The 21677-nt window shown below is 45.3% G+C and overlaps 1 protein-coding gene across 1 annotated transcript; it reads left to right on the forward strand.

Annotated features, from left to right (window-relative positions):
• Nucleotides 1-1270: 1270 nt before the first annotated feature.
• Nucleotides 1271-2680, forward strand: LOC115193031 (uncharacterized). Its single transcript, XM_029752025.1, has 3 exons — nucleotides 1271-1488; nucleotides 1629-2049; nucleotides 2249-2680. The coding sequence occupies exons 1-3, from the start codon at nucleotides 1463-1465 to the stop codon at nucleotides 2678-2680; spliced, it is 879 nt and encodes a 292-aa protein (XP_029607885.1). The 5' UTR covers nucleotides 1271-1462.
• Nucleotides 2681-21677: the final 18997 nt, after the last annotated feature.

Raw genomic sequence — 21677 nt, forward strand, 5'->3', positions numbered from 1 at the left:
TCTCGCTTTCTTTCTCTCTCTGTTAGAGAACAATTCTGCTCTTCAACTCTTCGGTTGCACAACATTACCAGGATGAAAGGTTCTCCTTTGACAGTTTATGACCGTTTCTGAGCATAAGACAAGTCAATGCAGGCATGTTAACACACACACACATGAATGCACATGCACGCCCACAACACCAGGCCTGTTTTAAGAGACAAGATGTTTTTGATGGAAAGGCTTTTCAACAAACAGGTAGCAGGCAGCTGGAAGGGCACTTTGCCACATGGCATGCTGCCATTTTCCGTTTAACGTCCCCGTTTTCCTCCTCCTCTCCCACTCCTCTCCTCCCCTACTCTCCATTCCTCCTCTCCTCCACTACTCTCCACAGGTGCCCGTATGTTCCTGTGTGGTCAGGTTTCAGAGGTATAAAACTAAGCTGTTCGGTAATCATCAAATCAGAAATGAGAGGTATGCTCCTGGAGACACCATTATCTACAGGTTACCATAGAGGACAGAACGGAGCGGCAGGGTGTGTTTGTGTGTGTGTGTGTGTGTGTGTGTGTGTGTGTGTGTGTGTGTGTGTGTGTGTGTGTGTGTGTGTGTGTGTGTGTGTGTGTGTGTCAGAGAGAGATTATTTGTGATTACCTGTGTGAACAGAGAGTAGACAACAGGAGATAAAAATCAGCAGAACAAACACACCATTTATACTAGACTCCCTTTATACTAGACTCCCAGAAGACAAGACTGGAGGGAGGGAAGGAGAGGACTCTGGGAAAACTGACTGACCCAGCTGCCGCCTGCCCGGAACTGTCAAGAACTCTGGAATTGGCAAGATCTCTCTCTCTCTCTCTCTCTCTCTCTCTCTCTCTCTCTCTCTCTCTCTCTCTCTCTTTCTCTCTCTGATTATTGTGTTGTGTAGTACCTGCCCAATGGACCCCAGCCAGTTTAAACAGCCTTCATCCCTCCCCTCCCCTTTCATGTTGTTCCATTAGAGTGTGTGTTGTGGTTTTGGCTAGCAACAGTTGGAGAAAGAGAGAGGGGGAGGAAGAGAGAGGAGGGAGGGAGGAGAAGAGAGCGAGAGAGGGATGAGAGAGAGCGAGGGGGATAGGACAAGATGGGGCAAACAATGTTTGCCCTGTTGCTAGCTCCAAGCCAACTTTGCCATACATATCCCAACCAGAAACCGTGGGTAAATAGCAATATCAGCAAAATAACTGAGGGCGCGGCCCAACGCATGTGGCGAGACACATGTGGAAAGGACGACAAATAATCACAGACTACAAAGGGAAAACTAGCTGTGTAGTAAACACCAATGAATCTTTCCCAGATGAGCTAAACACAATACTCGCAAAGCAGCCGGCCCAGACGTTATCCCTGGTTGCGTCCTCAGAGCTTGTGCAGACCAGCTGGCTGTTCACGGACATATTCAAACTATCCCTGTCCCAGTCTGTGATGCCCACATGCTTCAAGATGTCTACCAATGTCCCTGTACGCAAGCAAACCAAGGTAACCTGCCTAAATGACTATCGCCCTGTAGCACTCACTTCTGTCATCATTAAGTGCATCAACAGGCTGGTCAATGACCACATCAGCTCCACCTTACCTGACACCCTGGATCCACTTCAATTTGTATACTGCCCCAACAGATCCACGGATGATGCAATTGCCATTGCTCTACACACTGCCTTATACCACCTGGACAAGAGGAACACCTATGTGAGAATGCTGTTCATCAACTACAGCTCAGCGTTCAACACCATAGTCCCCTCCAAGCTCGACACTAAGCTCAAGGCCCTGTGCATGAACATCTCCCTCTGCAGCTGGATCCAGGACTTCCTGACAGGCAGACCCCAGGTGGTGAGGGTAGGCAACAACACCTCTGCAACGTTGACCCTCTGCATGAAGGTCCCCCAGGGGTGCATGCTCAGCCACATCCTGTACTCCATGTACACCCACAACTGTGTGGCCACGCACGACTCCAACACCAACATTAGGTTTGCTGACGACATGATGGTGGTGGGCCTGATCGCCAACGGTGACAAGACAGCCTACAGGGAGGAGGTTAGAGCCCTGGCAGAGTGGTGCCAGGAAAACAGCCTCTCCCTTAACGTCAACAAAACCAAGGAGATGATCGTGGACTACAGGAAACAGGGGGGAAGCATGGCTCTATTGTCATCGACGGGGCTGCTGTGGAGAGGGTCAAAAGCTTGTTTCTCAGCGTGCACATCACAGATGACCTGACATGGTCCAATCACACCACCAACAGTGCCTCTTCAACTTCAGGCGCCTGAAAAAATTTGGCCTGGGCCCTCGGGTCCTCAAGAAGTTCTACAGCTGCATAATCAAGAGCATCTCGACCAGCTGCATCACCGTCTGGTATGGCAACTGCACTGACATCAACCGGAAGGCTCTACAGAGAGTGGTACAGAGAGTTGTGCGGACGGCCCAGGACATCTACTCCAGGCAGTGTCTGAGGAAGTCCCGAAAGACCATCAAGGATTCCAGGCACACGAGCCACAGACTGTTCATGCTGTTACCATCTGCCAAGCGGTATCAGAGCATTGGATCTCAGACTAACAGACTCAGAGACAACTACTACTGCCAGGCCATCAGGCTGTTGAAGACCTGCACAGACATGCACCTTAGAGACTATTTGCAACTCAGAGACTATCTGCACCGTAGAGATTATTTGCACTGACTACCCACACATTCAAGCCTTACACACAAACTTACACACAAACACTGATAAACACACACAAGCACCCACGCGCACTTAGAACTCTCACACACACACAGTAAACGTTGCTGTTCTATCTGTATTGCTGTATTCCACTACCTACTCTATATTTGTTAATACAGTGTAATACAGTCCATTATTACTATGCATACTACCGCTCATTACTTCTATTACTTGTTATTTTTGACTTGACTCTTTCTATTGTTATTATTGTTATTGACTGATGTACTGCATTGTTGTGGAAGCCATCACATAGCATTTCGCTGCACCTTTTATACCTGCTGTAGTCTGTGTATGTGACAAATAACATTTGATTTGATAGGTTATCCCCTTTAAAGATGCTAACTAATCTGAGCAAACAGCTATTCTGACCTCTTTTCATAACTTCAGTTCCCTCATCTGTTTTAGAGTAACTGGTGAGTGAGAGAACAGGGAGGGGTGTGGTGTATACAGAGCGTTCTATATAGCCTTTGACCTCTCCTCTAACCACTTCCCTGTGTGTGTGTATGTGTGTCCTCTCCCCTCCCTGTTGTACAGTAGATCATCAGTCTCAGAGTACCTCAGTGACAGTTATTACTAAATCAATCGAACCCTGAGCCGAACATTCCCAAGCATCTGGTGACATGAAACAATATACAGCTACATGACACCTGCTTCAAATGGCAGAATCCGCAGCATTGTCCATCTTTTTCTGTGTATGTCTGTGTGACTGTCTGATCACCTGCAGTTTTCACAAATATCTCTTTAATAGAAAAATAACTTGTCCTTTCTATGCTCCCAACTCCATCCCCAGGACTCTGTAAATCCTTCACGTTTCCCCTCGAGACAAATGTGTCTGTCAGGAGATGAAGGGGTTCCACCGAGCATCACACCCTCTGCCCCTCTCCTCGAGACCCCCGTTACACCCCACCCCCATTGGACGAAACCCGATCCCCTTCATATGTACAGTTCAAACACAAAGAGAAATCTGCCTCAAAAATGCAATCTAACCCAGGCTTGACACCTCAAACAACATTAAGAGAAAAATTAAATGAACTTTGTGGGAAACGATGAAAAGAAATGAGCAGCCTAGCATGTGCTGTGTGTATGAATGTACCCTGGTGCGGGTTCCCAAAGCTGAACTTGACCTAGTAATATCTGGAGGCTTTACTCTGCCAGGGAGCCCTGAAGCAGTTACACACAGGAATCAGTGTGTGTGTGTGTGTGTGTGTTTATGCACACAGCAATCATGACTTATCATCAGACATAATGAGCCAGTAACAGTCATTACAGTTACAGTTATGTGATTATAATAGCTTAGTAATAGTGCGTTTACAGATGGAGAGCATATATTCTCCCAAAGGAAGGCCAACGAGGGTGAGTATAAAACTCAACTGCCAAGATGACTATAGCAGCCCATGCGTTCCCGTGAACAAAGACACTGAGAAGTGTTCTACTAAAGCCATAGTAATTTGCAAGCATCCATTCTCCTATACAGTTGAAGTTGGAAGTTTACATACACTTAGGTTGGAGTCATTAAAACCTGTTTTTCAACCACTACACTAATTTCATGTTAATAAACTATAGTTTTGACAAGTCAGTTAGGGCATCTACTTTGTGCATGACACAAGTAATTTTTCCAACAATTGTTTTCAGACAGATTATTTCACTTATAACTCACTGTATCACAATTCCAGTGGGTCAGAAGTTTACATACACTAAGTTGACTGTGCCTTTAAACAGCTTGAAAAATTCCTGAACATTTTGTCATGGCTTTAGAAGCTTCTGATAGGCTAATTGACATCATTTGAGTCAATTGGAGGTGTACCTGTGGATGTATTTCAAGGCCTACCTTCAAACTCAGTGCCTCTTTGCTTGACAAAAAGAATTGTAGACCTCCACAAGTCTGGTTCATCCTTGGGAGCAATTTCCAAACGCCTGAAGGTACCACGTTCATCTGTACAAACAATAGTACGCAAGTATAAACACCATGGGGCCACGCAGCCGTCATACCGCTCAGGAAGTTCTGTCTCCTAGAGATGAACGTACTTTGGTGCGAAAAGTGCAAATCAAACCCAGAACAACAGCAAATGACCTTGTGAAGATGATGGAGGAATCAGGTACATACGTATCAATATCCACAGTTAAACGAGTCCTATATCGACATAACCTGAAAGGCCGCTCAGCAAGGAAGAAGCCACTGCTCCAAAACCGCCATAAAAAAAGAGACTACAGTTTGCAACTGCACATGGGGACAAAGATCGTACTTTTTGGAGAAATGTCCTCTGGTCTGATGAAACAAAAATAGAACTGTTTGGCTATAATGACCATTGTTATGTTTGGAGGAAAAAGGTGGGGCTTGCAAGCTGAAGAACACCATCCCAACCGTGAAACACGGGGGTGACAGCATCATGTTGTGGGGGTGCTTTGCTGCAGGAGGGACTGGTGCACATCACAAAATAGATGGCATCATGAGGAAAGAAAATTATGTGAATATATTGAAGCAACAATACATCAGTCAGGAAGTTAAAGCTTGGACGCAAATGGGTCTTCCAAATGGACAATGACCCCAAGCATACTTCCAAGGTTGTGGCAAAATGGCTTAAGGACAACAAAGTCAAGGTATTGGAGTGGACATCACAAAGCCCTGACCTCAATCCTATAGAAAATTTGCAGAACTGAAAAAGTGTGTGCAAGCAAGGAGGGCTACAAACCTGACTCAGTTACACCAGCTCTGTCAGGAGGAATGGGCTACAATTCACCCAACTTATTGTGGGAAGCTTGTGGAAGGCTACCGGAAACGTTTGACCCACGTTAAACAATTTAAAGGTAATTCTACCAAATACTAATTGAGTGTAAGTAAACTTCTGGCCTGCTGGGAATGTGATGAAATAAATAAAAGCTGAAATAAATCATTCTCTGTACTATTATTCTGACATTTCACATTCTTAAAATAAAGTGGTGATCCTAACTGACCTAAGCCAGGGAATTTTTACTTGGATTAAATGTCAGAAATTGTGAAAAACTGAGTTTAAATGTATTTGGCTAAGGTGTATGTAAACTTCCGACTTAAACTGTACGTATATTTCCAGGAATTATATTTCCCCCCCGCGGGATGTTTGAGCTAATGTAGGCTGATGTGATTAGCATGAGGTTGTGAGTAACACAAACACTTCTAAGGACATAGACATATCTGATATTGGCAAAAAGCTTAAATTCTTGTTAATCTAACTGCACTGTTCAATTTGCGGAATTACAGTGAAAGAATACCATGTTATTGTTTGAGGAGAGTGCACAATTATGAACTTGAAATTGTGATGACCTCAGTTACACAAATCTCACAAAACTCAGTTTTGGAATATACTGACTTTATGACCAAAATTATCCTATTTAAAGATGCGCTATGCATAAATTGCTCCGGCAATTTATGCATTGCCTAAAATTCTAATAGTTTGCCTAATTTCAGTTTATGTGACAAAACAAGCAAGTATAGTGTAGAGAATCATTAAACCATCTAAACCGCTGTGAAATCTCCTTTCCATAACCAACAATATTGTGTTTTCTGCTGTGTTCTGCTGGTGTACAAAACCGAAAGACAAAGACTCAAAAACAAAACTTACGAATGGGAAACATAGAAATAGCGCACATAGAACAGATCTACCTCTTCTTAGACTTGCTTTCAATGAGAATGACGGATATGTAACACATATTGCAGCTTTAAACTTTTAAGTAAATTTTAACACAGGAATACATGTCTCGGACTAACTGCCACATAGGCCGTTTCCAACCAGAGAATTTGTTTTTTGAGATCAGTTTCACATAAAGGCCGTTAAGGTGGGGAAACACCAGGGCAGTATGGGGCCCGGTCACCAACGGCTACGTAACATCATTAGGGGTTATGGGTTTAGTAGACCACAGAGACCACAACCAACCAGCATGAGCAGGAGGGCTGGAAATGAAGAAGGGGGTGGGGGGGGGGGGGGGGGGGGTGGCAGAGAGGGGGCAGAAAACCAACCAAAGTGCCCAACTAATCTCTTGTCAAGATTGTGGTGAAATGTTATATTCCTGATGTAAAATAAAGTGCATACTAGTATCCATTTGTTTTTTCTCCTTCCATCAGATGAATGGCTGTATGCATGCCAGGTCAGTCAGGGCCAGGCAGGCTGCCTCTCTTCTGAACAGTGTGGGTGAGGCTGAGCCAAGCTATAAACCCCAGAGCCAGGCTGCCATAAAACTCCCAGAACCTCCCGAACCCACTAGCTAGCTGCTCACATGCTGCCCAGATGGGCTTCACAGGGACACAGTACAATGCACCCCACAGATACACCCCTCTCTTTCGTTCTGTTTCTCTCTCTTGCTCCCTCTCTGTCTCTCTCTTTCCGTTTTTTCACAAGGATGAATAATTTCTTTTCTGTCAATGTGAAAGTGTGCCAATAATGATTTGTCTGTTTCTCTCCCCCCATGCTTCTCTCTCTCTCCTCCAAATCTCTTTCTTTTTCGCTCGCCCTACCCCCTTTCTCTCTCTCTCTGTTTTAGAAGCATCTGTAATTAGTGTATCAAATCAAATCAAATGTTATTGGTCGTATAAACACATTTAGCAGATGTTATTGCTGGTGTAGAAAAATGCTTGTGTTCCTAGCTTCAATAGTGAAGTACTATTTAACTATACACAACAATACATACAAACCTGAAAGTAAAAGAATGGAATAAAGAAATATAGAAATATCTGGATATTAGTCACATACGGTGGTGGTTTTGCTGCCAGTGTGTTTAAATATATAGACTACATGTGTGTAGCAGGGCGAGGGAGGGTCTATGGGTGTGTGCCATTTCTCATGCAGTGTCAAAACCCAGATACAAACCACAAGAAATATGTAGCACGTCTCTTTCTTACACTAGCTGTTTTCTCTCGCTTTTTTGGTCTCCCCACCCCCACTCTCTCTGGCTTTCTGTAACCCTTCAAACTGTTTTTTTCTCTCTCTCTCTCTCTCTCTCTCTCTCTCTCTCTCTCTCTCTCACACTCTCTCTCTGTCTCCCTCCTTTCTCACATTCTGTCAAACCTTCTCCCTCTGTCTCTCTGCCTCCACGTGTCTTTTGAGATGGATCAGTAAGAGGGGCCCTAACGTGTCCCTCAGTACCTATCTCTGCTAATGGCTCTCTCCCCTGGGCCTCCATCAGGTCTACTGTTGGCCCCAGCCCTGTCATAAACCCTAGGTGGAACCCACCTGTTGCTGTTTAACCATTGTATTCATAACACTATATTTTCAGACTGTGTTTTGCTCCATTACTATTGTTGGTTTTTCTCAATATATCCTTCCTGTTATCAAAGAAGCTGAGAAAACGCCACAATACACAGAAAATAAGTCATTCTAACAAAGTCAAGCTCCTAAAATTGTGAGGACTGCCATTGTACATCTGAGTCCCAACGAGTGTGTAACTCTACACCCAGATCCTGAGTCCCGAGCCCCGTCCCCTGGTGGAGGGCCATCTGCCATGGCGGTCTCTCCTCAGGACCTTGGGGAGGGGGGGTTGGTAATGTAGATGTCTGTGGTAGAATGCTGGGGTGGAACTGGTGTGTGTGTGTGTGTGTGTGTGTGTGTGTGTGTGTGTGTGTGTGTGTGTGTGTGTGTGTGTGTGTGTGTGTGTGTGTGTGTGTGTGTGTGTGTGTGTGTGTGTGTGTGTGTGTGTAAGCGTAAATGTAAGAGTGGGGTAAGTTGAACCATCCTTGTGTCTAGGAAACCATATACAAAATGTATCATTTGACTGACTATTTAGGAAGAGATGATCATTTCATGGAGTCTGTGAAGGATGAAACCACATGGAAAAAGTGATAAGAAAGTTAGGTCCAAAAGATGGATTTTCACAAAGTCAAAGGAATGTATTATATGATAAGTGTCACGTCCTGACCAGTATAGGGGTTATTTGTTATTGTAGTTTGGTTAGGACGTGGCAGGGGGTGGTTGTTTTATGTGGTTCAGGGTGTGTTTTGTGTATGTGTTTAGGTAGAGGGGTATTTGATTTATTAGTCCGGGGTTTGTTAGTCATTGTTCTATGTTAGTATATTTCTATGTTCTATTTAGTCTTTTGTATTTCTATGTTTAGTTAATTGGGGTTGGACCTTCAATTGGAGGCAGCTGGTTATTGTTGCCTCTGATTGAGGGTCCTATAATTAGGAGTTTGTTTTTCATGGGTTTTTGTGGGAGATTGTTCTTATTTAGCTGTTTTGCCTGACAAGACTGTCAAGTTCGTTTTTGTTTTGTATACGTTGTATGTGTTTCCCTTCTTCACCATAATAAAAGAAGATGAGTGTACATTTTCCCGCTGCGTCTTGGTCTCTACCCTACGACACCCGTGACAGAATCTCCCACCAACCACGGACCAAGCAGCGGAGGAAGGAGCAGCAAAGGAATTATCGAGAATCATGGACATGGGAGGAAATTCTGGACGGGGCTGGACCATGGCACCAGGCTGGGGAATATCGTCGCCCACCGGAGGAGATAGAGGCAGCCAAGGCGGAGCGGCGCTGGTATGAAGCCTTGTACGCGCCGAAGGGGAAGCACGAGAGGCACCCCCAATAATTTTTTTGGGGGGGCATACGGGTAGTTTGGCGAGGCCAGGATTGCGCCGCAAGCCAACTCCCCGTGCTTATTATGGGAAGCAACTGGAGAGGAGAGCGCCGAAGTATGCGGAAGTGTGCACGATCTCGCCGTGCGCACGCACAGTCCGGTGCGAGCGATCCCAGCCCCTCGCAAGTGCCGTGCTAGAGTAGGCATCCAGTCTGGAAGGAGGATGCCTGCACAGCGCATCTGGCCACCAGTGCGCCTCCTAGGCCCAGGCTACCCTACGCCTGCTCTACGCACGGCAACCATCAGGCCTTTGCACAGCCCAGTTCGCCCTGTACTAGCAGTCCGCTTGTGCAGGGCTGCTATTTCCATCCAGCCAGGACGGGTTGTGCAAGAGGTGCGCTCCAGACCTCCAGTACTTCCACATGGCCCGGTATATCCAGTTCCTGCTTCTCGTGCTGACCCTGAGGTGCGTATCCATAGTCTGGCGTCTCCTAAACCAGCACCACGCTCCAGGGTTCCAGTGGTTCAGCCCAGTCCAACTCGTCCTGTTCCTGCTCCTTGCACTAGCCCTGAGGTGCGTGTCTTCAGTCTGGCACATCCGATACCAGCACCACGCACCAGGCTTCCAGTGCGTCAGCCCAGTCCAACTCGTCCTGTTCCTGCTCCTCGCACTAGCCTTGAGGTGCGTGTCCCCAGTCTGGTACCTCCACTACCAGCCCCACGTATTAGGCTTCCAGTGTGTCAGCCCAGTCCCGAGCTTCCGACGACAGTGCCCCGTCCAGAGTGTCCGACAGTGCCCCGTCCAGAGTGTCCGACAGTGCCCCGTCCAGAGTGTCCGGCAACAGTACCCCGTCCAGAGTGTCCGGCAACAGTACCCCGTCCAGAGTGTCCGGCAACAGTACCCCGTCCAGAGTGTCCGGCAACAGTACCCCGTCCAGAGTGTCCGGCAACAGTACCCCGTCCAGAGTGTCCGGCAACAGTACCCCGTCCAGAGTGTCCAATGACAGTGTGCAGTCCGGAACCGAGTGAGTCTGCCTACAGTCCGGAACCGAGTGAGTCTGCCTACAGTCCGGAACCGAGTGAGTCTGCCTACAGTCCGGAACCGAGTGAGTCGGCCTACAGTCCAGAGCTCCCAGAGGACAGTCCAAGGTTTTCAGTGACTAGCCTCTGGCAAAGGTATGCAGTGGGGGTGGTTTGGTCAGGTAGGGGATTAAAGGCCTGAGCCTAAGCCACCTCCACTGTAGGAGGTTTGGGGAGGGGGGGTGTAGCACAGGAGCCGTCGGTGACGGCAGCCACCCTCCCTTCCCTCCCTTTAGTTTTGGGATTTATTTTGTTTTGGGGGTTTATTTTTGTTATTTGTGTGAGGTGCATCCGGGGTCTGCATCTTTGGGGGGGGGGGGGGGGGGGGGGGGGGTACTGTCACATCCTGACCATTATAGGGGTTATTTGTTATTGTAGTTTGGTCAGGGGGTGGTTGTTTTATGTGGTTCAGGGTGTGTTTTGTGTATGTGTTTAGGTAGCGGGGTATTTGATTTATTAGTCTGGGGTTTGTTAGTCATTGTTCTATGTTAGTATATTTCTATGTTCTATCTAGTCTTTTGTATTTCTATGTTTAGTTAATTGGGGTTGGACCTTCAATTGGAGGCTGCTGGTTATTGTTGCTTCTGATTGAGGGTACTATAATTAGGAGTTTGTTTTTCATGGGTTTTTGTGGGAGATTGTTCTTGTTTAGCTGTTTTGCCTGACAAGACAGTCAAGTTCATTTTTGTTTTGTATACGTTGTATGTGTTTCCCTTCTTCACCATAATAAAAGAAGATGAGTGTACATTTTCCCGCTGCGTCTTGGTCTCTACCCTACGACACCCGTGACAATAAGATAAGATATACTTTATTAGTCCACTCGAGATGGAAATTTGTCTTCTGCTTTTATCCAACCCCCCGATATGCACAAACACACATTAGGCTGGAGCAGAGGGCAGCCGCAGTGCAGCGCCCAATGAGCAGTTTAGGGGGTTCAGTTCTTGCTCAAGGTAACATCTGCGGTAGGTGGCTACTGCTGCGGTTTCATGAAGCGTGTATCTAAACCAAAGTAGTTCATTTTAAGATTGTTCTATACATCAGTTGGGGTCTTTATAAGCTTTAATATGAGGTCCTAAATCTAACATGAAAGTGCATCCTTGTAGCTGTATGGGCTAATATAGACAAGATGGTTTCCTTGGGGTATGTTGAGCCAATGGCTATGGGGTAAGTTGAGCCAATGGCAAGTTGAGCAAATTGAAGTTTCTTCCCAAACATAATTCAAGGCATTATCGCTGGGATATGAGGTAACAGCAGGGCCTGGCCTATGTTTAAAGTGTAAAGTATTAAGCCTGTTTTAAAAGATACTTTTCAAATTATTAAAAGACAAAACGCGAACGTGATTATGTTGAACTGTGTTTGGGAAATAAAGATAGACATGGTTTTAAAAAGGTAGTGGTAATATTTCATTCAGCACAACAGTGTAGGCTGCTTAACTTACCTTGTCCCGCGGCTCAACTTACCAAGAGACCACTTTTTTTTGGACAAGCTATGTTTTCAAAACTGTAATGTTTACATGAATTCTGATTATTTCCAGGGATACATAACATCCTGAAATATATGTAGATATATTTGTTAGAACTAATACTATTTTTTCCCTTGATGGAGTAATGCTGAATGTAAAAAAGAAACTCAATTCACCCCACTCTCCTCTAAGTATGTCAGTGGTAGTTGTGTTGGGGTTGTTGTAGATGTCTGACGGTGTGGCTGTATCTGGGGAGGGAAGTTAGTGCTGTGTGTGTGTGTGTGTGTGTGTGTGTGTGTGTGTGTGTGTGTGAGACAGTGAAAGGGGGGTTGGCTGTCTGCCATGCTAACGAGTGGAGCTAAAAGCCTGGAGTTACGGTCCTATTAGACACTAATGGTGCCAGAGACAGCTGAGACACACGCCACACAGGGCTCCTTACCGCTCCACCCCACCCAGCACCACCACACCCCAACCTGTATAACCTCTCCCTCCCTCCCACCATCCCGCCTTCCCTTGCAATTGAAGGTCGTAATAATAGAGGTGGTTAGTTAGCGGTAGGGGGCTGACCGTGTTGCTTGCAGCGGCATGGTAAGTATTCAATGGGGAACCAGTGGAGAGAATCTATTTAGCTGCACAGATAAAGACTAACCTGTTGGACTGGTGGTGGGGGTGGAGAAAGGAGGAGGTGGGTGATGATGGGGTTGTGTATGAGAGATGGGGTGTGGGGGCAGCTTTTGGAGAGGGGTGGGGTGGACAAAGCATGGGTGGGAGTGATTATGACTTCTAAGAGGGTCTGTGATTAACCCTGTAACCTTCTTGTTCCCATACTTAACCCTCCACAGGGGTCAGAGGTCAGGGTTAACAGGCTGTAAGTGGTCCCTCTCTCTCTCTCTCTCGCTCTCCCTTTCTGTCTCTCTCTCTTCTTCTCACTCTCTCTTTCTCCCTCCTTCTCTCGCTCTGCCCCCCCACATATCTTCGTAAGAACAGACTGAATAGACAACTTCTACCAAAGTCACCACATTGAGCAGATTTTCCTAATATAATGGCCACAGAGCGAGGATGATGGATGATTACTCACTGTTTGATTCCCCTGGTGATCATAAAACATATGATTCTCCTCTTCCACCATACCAAGGCAATGAGTGTCCTCTTACCCCAGGGAAGGAGTCACTGCTTGGGCCTGCCCCTCACTGTGACCTCCTGGCTCCTGGTGAGGCCTACTGGTGCCAGGCCAGACCACACTGGGCTCTAGACTGGCTGAGTGGGTTGTGCAGGAAGAAGGCAAGTAGGAAGATTGGGTGAATAGAGCCAAGCCACAGGTCAACTCGTCCACTGGTTAAACGATCAACATGGGGGGGGGGGGGGGGGGGACACACGTGTGATTAATGGATTGGCATAGTGTGATAGCAGGGTTCATTGTGTAGTTTATCATGACCCATAGAACATTAGGAAAACAACCTATTGTGTATGTATGTATAGAAGCTCAAAATACACCATACTGTGATATATACAGTACATTGTATTGTTTGGAGACATACGTTTTGACAGCTCAGCTCAAAGTGAACAATGGTCAAAGAAACCATGAAAGAAAACCACACGTGACGTTTGGAAAGGTTATGTCAACACTTATTCTGAAATGAAAAGAGAGAAAAGTAGGGAAAAACTACAAAAACACAGCTGGGAGAGAGAGATGAGAGAGCACTTCTCGGGTTCAAGCTGTGAAAACAGAGAGGGAGGGAGAGCCTTGGCCTGTGTGTGTCTCTCTCTCTCTTTTTTAAACAATTTTCTCACTATCTATTACCAGAGTGTGCATCTGTCTGGCAGTGTTCTGCGGCGTGACACAAGATACTCGCAAATGGGTTTAGAATTTTGGAATATTGACAAGTGGCATTGGGGATGCAAGTGTGTGACCCTCTCTCTTTCTCTCCCTCTCTCTCTATCTCTCTCTCTCTCTCTCTCGCTCCCTCTCTCTCTCTTTGTCTCTGTCTCTCTCTGTTTCTCTCTCTCTTTCTCCTGTTTATTTAATTCTCTCTAACTCTATTCCTCAACCAAACATGCTCCGGTGAAAATCTAGCTCAATCAGGCTACCTATACAGCTGTACAACTCAGCTGCCTCCTCCTACTGCTAGTAAAGTTGGTAGGAGAGTGGAGGCTACACAATTACACACACGCACGCATGCACGCACACACACACACACACACACACACACACACACACACACACACACACACACACACACACACACACACACACACACACACACACACACACACACACACACGCACGCACGCACGCGAACACATACACACACACACACATACAAATACCCCAACACGTGCACACCACACCCTCCCATGGCCATGTTGGAGCTAGCACAAACACTCCTCCAACACCACCCTACACACATATTCCTCCAACACCACCCTACAAACACTCCTTCAACACCACCCCACAAACACTCCCACAACACCACCCCACAAACACTCCCACAACACCACCCCACAAACACTCCCACAACACCACCCTATACACTCCCACAACACCACCCTATACACTCCCACAACACCACCCTATACACTCCCACAACACCACCCTATACACTCCCACAACACCACCCTATACACTCCCACAACACCACCCTATACACTCCCACAACACCACCCTATAGGCATAAACTAGAAATGACTGGCCACTTTAAGGAACAGAACACTAGTCACTTTAGTAATGTTTACATATCTGGCATTACTCATCTCATATGTATATACTGTGTTCTATACTATTCTACGGTATCTCATTCACTTAATAATGTTTACATATCTGGCATTACTCATCTCATATGTATATACTGTGTTCTATACTATTCTACGGTATCTCATTCACTTAATAATGTTTACATATCTGGCATTACTCATCTCATATATATATATACTGTATTCTATACTATTCTACAGTATCTTAGTCACAATGTTTACATATCTGGCATTACTCATCTCATATGTATATACTGTTTTCTATACTATTCTACAGTATCTTAGTCACAATGTTTACATATCTTGCATTACTCATCTCATATGTATATACTGTATTCTATACTATTCTACTGTATCTTAGTCTGTTCCACTCTGACATCGTTCGTCCATATGTATATAGTCTTAATTCATTCCTACTTAGATTTGTGTGTATTGGGTATATGTTGTGTAATTTGTTAGATATTAATTGTTAGGTATTACTGCACTGTCGGAGCTAGAAGCACAAGCATTTCCCTACACCCGCAATAACATCTGCTAGTCACGTGTATGTGACCAATAAAATATGATTTGATTTGAAAAGGGTTCTTCAGCTGTCCCCATAGGATAACTCTTATTGGTTCCATGTAGAACCCTCTGTGTAAAGGCTTCTACATGGAACTCAAAAAGGTTCCACTTGGAACAAAGAGGGTTCTTCAAAGGGTTCTCCTATGGGGACAGCCGAAGAACCCTTTTATGTCCTAGATAGCTCTTTTTCTAAGAGTGTAAACATCACCCAGAGACACAGACATTCTCTCTGTATTCTTTCTGCACTAAAATACATGATCAAATAGTCTCTCCTAGTGTCAGTTCAATGATTTAAATAAAACAAATGTATAAAAACTTGTATTCAAATGCAGGGGACTCTCTAGAGGGAACTCCCACCTTCACCAGAGCTGGTATTCACCTAGAGATGCCTGGTTAACACACTCCTCCACTCCCACCTGCACAAGAATGGGCATTCACACACACTCTCTTCCAGTCAGTTAGTTATCAGTCTGGAACTTCACAGGAGCACCTGGCCAGCAGTTACTGGTAGGTTTATAACTCTTTGGTGAGATACTGTCAACAGCAACGGTCAGTTGCCATTGAGGAGAATTGTTGAATATCCTTTTGATATAATCTGATCAGTGTGAGACAATCATCCTAGTCAAACAGAGTGAGGATGAAGAGGACTGGGGCTTGAGGTATTGGCCATAAACTGTGGCTGGAGGATAGGATGGCCTCCTACCTCCTGCCCTGAGAGCAGAGGGGATTATAAGGGTCAGAATCTGATCCAACTGGTCCTTCCACCCCATGTTATTGTCTGAATTATCTGAACACAAAGCATGTCCATCTAAATCTAACTGTTATTATCCAGACTGCTGTGCCATTATCCACACACACACACACACACACACACACACACACACACACACACACACACACACACACACACACACACACACACACACACACACACACACACACACACACACACACACACACACATACACAGAAATACACACAGTCATGCACGTGTAATACAGGTCAAAGACAATCTGGGATCAGTTAGGCCTGTTGAGCTGTCTGTCCTTTTGAACAACAGATCATCACAGTTCTACCATATACCTACCTACCTAACACCACACCTAACTTCCAGAGGATCAATTGTTACAGCAAGTTAACCATGACAAGACCAAACACAGCTATGGCTAACAAACCACTCAGCATTAGTGTAGCTGGTGGGCATTCAGATAGAATTCAATAGGTTTAATACAGTTTACGTGGATTGTTTTCATTCTCTCTCGTTCTCTCTCAGACCCTCTGCCTTTCTATCCCATTCCCTTGCTCCCTTTCTTGTCCCCCTCTCCTTAGTTCTTTACCTTATATATTTTGAACGTTATAGCCTTATTCAGCTTTGGTTACATGAGGCTAAATTGAATCATGAAAATCAACCTCCGTTTCAATCTACTCTTTAATGAGAAAGATGGAGGAATTTCCAAGGTGCTGGAGAGCTGTGTTTTCTTGACAGGGTGAGGGTTGGTTGTGTTCTATTTTCTTTGGAGGGTTAGAGTTCTGTTGGGGTTAGACAGGCTTGTTCTGGGAAGGAAACCCACAGAGAGAAGGATTAGCTCGGACCCAAAGGAAGGAAGGAACAGATATGTGGGATCACACACACACACACACACACACACACACACACACACACACACACACACACACACACACACACACACACACACACACACACACACACACACACACACACACGCACAGAAACACACACACACACACACACACAAACACACACACAAAAATACCCCAACCCGTGCACACCACACCCTCCCATGATCATGTTGGAGCTAGCACAAACACTCCCCCATCACCAGCCCACAAACACTTCTCCAACACCACCCTACACATTCCTCCCCAAGAGTTATAGAGCTTTACACAAACCTCATACACAGAGCACCAGCCTCAATCCAGGCCAAGCCAGTCTGTACACTCTTAGAAAAAGGGTTCTTCAGCTGTCCCCATAGGATAACTCTGTTTGGTTCCAGGTAGAACCCTTTTTGGTTCCAGCTAAAACTCCTTTGGGTTCCATGTAGAACCCTCTGTGTAAAGGCTTCTACATGGAACCAAAAGGGTTCTACCTGGAAGCAAAGAGGGTTCTTCAAAGTGTTCTCCTATGGGGACAGCCGAAGAACCATTTTATGTCCTAGATAGCACTTTTTTTCTAAGAGTATAAGCATCACTCAGGGACACAGACCATTTGTTTTGTGTTTTCTCTGCACACAGACACATTATCAAATATTGTCTCTCCTAGTCCACTTAGATTCAGTTCAATGCGACTTCCTGATTTAAATAAATAGTAAATAAAAACTTGTATTCAAATGCAGGGGACTCTCTAGAGGGAACTCCCACCTTCACCAGAGCTGGTATTCACCTAGAGATGCCTGGTTAACACACTCCTCCACTCCCACCTGCACAAGAACGGGCATTCACACACAGTCTCTTCCAGTCAGTTAGTTATCAGTCTGGAACTTCACAGGAGCACCTGGCCAGCAGTTACTGGTAGGTTTATAACTCTTTGGTGAGATACTGTCAACAGCAACGGTCAGTTGCCATTGAGGAGAATTGTTGAATATCCTTTTGATATAATCTGATCAGTGTGAGACAATCATCCTAGTCAAACAGAGTGAGGATGAAGAGGACTGGGGCTTGAGGTATTGGCCATAAGCTGTGGCTGGAGGATAGGATGGCCTCCTACCTCCTGCCCTGAGAGCAGAGGGGATTATAAGAGTCAGAATCTGATCCAACCGGTCCTTCCACCCCATGTTATTGTCTGAATTATCTGAACACAAAGCATGTCCATCTAAATCTAACTGTTATTATCCAGACTGCTGTGCCATTATCCACACACACACACACACACACACACACACACACACGCGCACACACACACACACACACACACACACACACACACACACACACACACACACACACACACACACACACACACACACACACACACACACACACACACACACACACACACACACACACACACACACAGACAGACAGGCACAGATGAAATGGCCGCATACAAGCACACACACACACACACACACACACACACACACACACACACACGCGCACACACACACACACACACACACACACACACACACACACACACACACACACACACACACACACACACACACAGAAATACACAGTCATGCACGTGTAATACAGGTCAAAGACAATCTGGGATCAGTTAGGCCTGTTGAGCTGTCTGTCCTTTTGAACAACAGATCATAACAGTTCTACCATATACCTACCTAGCTAACACCACACCTAACTTCCAGAGGATCAATTGTTACAGCAAGTTAACCATGACAAGACCAAACACAGCTATGGCTAACAAACCACTCAGCATTAGTGTAGCTGGTGGGCATTCAGATAGAATTCAATAGGTTTAATACAGTTTATGTGGATTGTTTTCATTCTCTCTCGTTCTCTCTCAGACCCTCTGCCTTTCTATCCCATTCCCTTGCTCCCTTTCTTGTCCCCCTCTCCTTAGTTCTTTACCTTATATATTTTGAACGTTATAGCCTTATTCAGCTTTGGTTACATGAGGCTAAATTGAATCATGAAAATCAATCTCTGTTTCATCCTGCTCTTGATTGAGAAAGATGGAGGAATTTCCAAGGTGCTGGAGAGCTGTGTTTTCTTGACAGGGTGAGGGTTGGTGGTATTCTGTTTTCTTTAGAGGGTTAGAGTTCTGTTGGGTTTAGACAGGCTTGTTCTGGGAAGGAAACCCACAGAGAGAAGGATTAGCTCGGACCCAAAGGAAGGAAGGAACAGATATGTGGGATCGCACACACACACACACACACACACACACACACACACACACACACACACACACACACACGCACAGACACACACATACAATACAATTCAGTCCCATTCAAAATCCTATTTTCCCTAACCCCTAACCCTAACCTGTACCCTTACCCTAACCCTAACCTTAACGCTAAACCTAACCCTAGTCCTAACCTTAAAATAAACCCTAGCTCTAACCCTAGACCTAATTCTAACTTCTGGTCTCCACAAGTAAAGTTAAACACACACACACACACACACACACACACACACACACACACACACACACACACACACACACACACACACACACACACACACACACCAACAAGGAACAAATCCAAAGGTTGAGGTGCGTAAGTATGTGAGTGTGTGTGTGTGTGTGTGTGTGTGTGTGTGTGTGTGTGTGTGTGTGTGTGTGTGTGTGTGTGTGTGTGTGTGTGTGTGTGTGTGTGTTTGTGTGAGGGAGAGAGGGAGTTATAAGAACTCCAGAGAGGTTATTTCCTTCCAGCTCAGAATCAACGAGGGAGGATAGGAGGAGAGGAAAGGAGGTAAATCCAAAACACATTTTCGCCCTTCCCTGGACATGTGGAACTTGTATTGCGAGTGTTTTCTTTTCATCAGGCTCGTGTTCTTCTGTGGGATTTTAACAGGGTCCTTTCTCTCTCCAGGGGGATTGCACTGACCCACTTAAAGCACACCCTAACTCTAACCTTCTCACCACAGCATCACAATCTGTGGTGAGAAGTCATCTACATTGTAGAGCTTTTTTATCAACATCAGAACTAGATGCTTTTCTATCCAGTTGACTCTTGATATTGTAAGCATGACAGCGTGCTGTGACAGTGTGCCCTAAACTGGAGCATGCCATTACAAGTTCCAGAAATGGGCCTGATCTGCGGGCCATACAAAAGCCACATCTTCTAGGGAGACCCTAGAAAAAAACATTAAAAAGTGTGCTGATTGTCATTAAACAGTACCAGTCAAAAGTTTGGACACACCTACACATTCAAAAGGCTTTTCTTTATTTTTACTATTTTCTACATTGTATAATAATACTGAAGAAATCAAAACTATGAAATAACACATATGGAATCATGTAATAACCAAAAAAGTGTTATACAAATCAAAATATATTTTATATTTGAGATTCTTCAAAGTAGCCACCCTTTGCCTTGATGACAGCTTAGCACACCCTTTCCAACAGTCTTGAAGGAAGTCCCACATATGCTGAGCACTTGTTGGCTGCTTTTCCTTCACTCTGCGGTCCAACTCATTCCAAACCATCTCAATTGGGTTGAGGTCGGGTAAATGTGGAGGCCAGGTCATCTGATGCAGCACTCCATCAATCTCCTTGGGCAAATAGCCCTTACACAGCCTGGGGTTGTGTTTTGGGTCATTGTCCTGTTGAAAAACAAATGTGCGCAAACCAGATGGGATGGCGTATCACTGCAGAATTCTGTGGTAGCCATGCTGGTTAAGTGTGAATTCTAAATAAATCACAGACAGTGTCAACAGCAAAGAACCCCCACACCATCACACCTCCTCCTCCGTGCTTTACGGTGGGAACCACACATGCGGAGATCCTCTGTTCACCTACTCTGCGTCTCACAAAGACACAGTGGTTGGAACCAAAAATCTCAAATTTGGACTCATCATGCAAATGGACAGATTTTCACCAGTCTATAGTCCATTGCTTGAGTTTCTTGGCCTAAGCGAGTCTCTTCTTATTATTGGTGTCCTTTAGTTGTCAGTATGTAGTTCAAGGAAGCAGGAGAGGTAGAGTCAAGTGCAGAAGACAGTAAATTCTTGAACACACTTTTAATCCGAATGCACAAAACAAGGAAAGTCCCAACACGGCAGGGCAGGACGCCAAACAGACACCAAGCTCCAAACCCTTATTAGATGTCCAAAAATAGGGACGCAGCCCATAAATACCTCTGTGATGAAAAAACACAATCAATCACAGGCAGAGGGAAAAAAAACACACGTTTCCTCAAGTTTCCCCAAACCTGACTAGGAACAATCACGCACAAACACAGACATACCTCGCTAGATTAAATAACCCCCCCTACTAATAACTAAACCAAAACAGGTGCGTGCCTACCTAGACCTAACCAACAGAAAGTGAAACAAAGGATCGATGGCAGCTAGTAGGCCGGCGACGACGACCGCCGAGCGCCGCCCGGTCGAGGAGTGGCGCCACCATCCGTCGGTGTCGTGACATTAGTATTAGTTTCTTTGCAGTATTTTGACCATGAAGGCCTGATTCACGCAGTCTCCTCTGACCAGTTGATGTTGAGATGTGTTTGTTACTTGAACTCTGTGAAGCATTTATTTGGGCTGCAATCTGAGGTGCAGTTATTAACTCTAATGAACTTATCTTCTGCAACAGAGGTAATCCTGGGTCTTCCTTTCCTGTTGTGATCCTCATGAGAGCCAGTTTCATCATAGCGCGTGATGGTTTTTGCAACTACACTTGAAGAAACTTGAACTTTGAAATGTTCCGTATTGACTGACCTTCATGTCTTAAAGTAATGATGGACTGTTGTTTCTCTTTGCTTATTTCAGCTGTTCTTGCCATAATATGGACTTGGTCTTTTACCAAATAGGGCTATCTTCTGTACACCACCTCTACCTTGTCACAAAACAACTGATTGGCTCAAACGCATTAAGAAGGAAATACGCAATACTCACATAAGCAAAC

Source organism: Salmo trutta, chromosome 4, assembly GCF_901001165.1.
Source record: "Salmo trutta chromosome 4, fSalTru1.1, whole genome shotgun sequence".
Lineage (NCBI taxonomy): Eukaryota > Metazoa > Chordata > Actinopteri > Salmoniformes > Salmonidae > Salmo > Salmo trutta.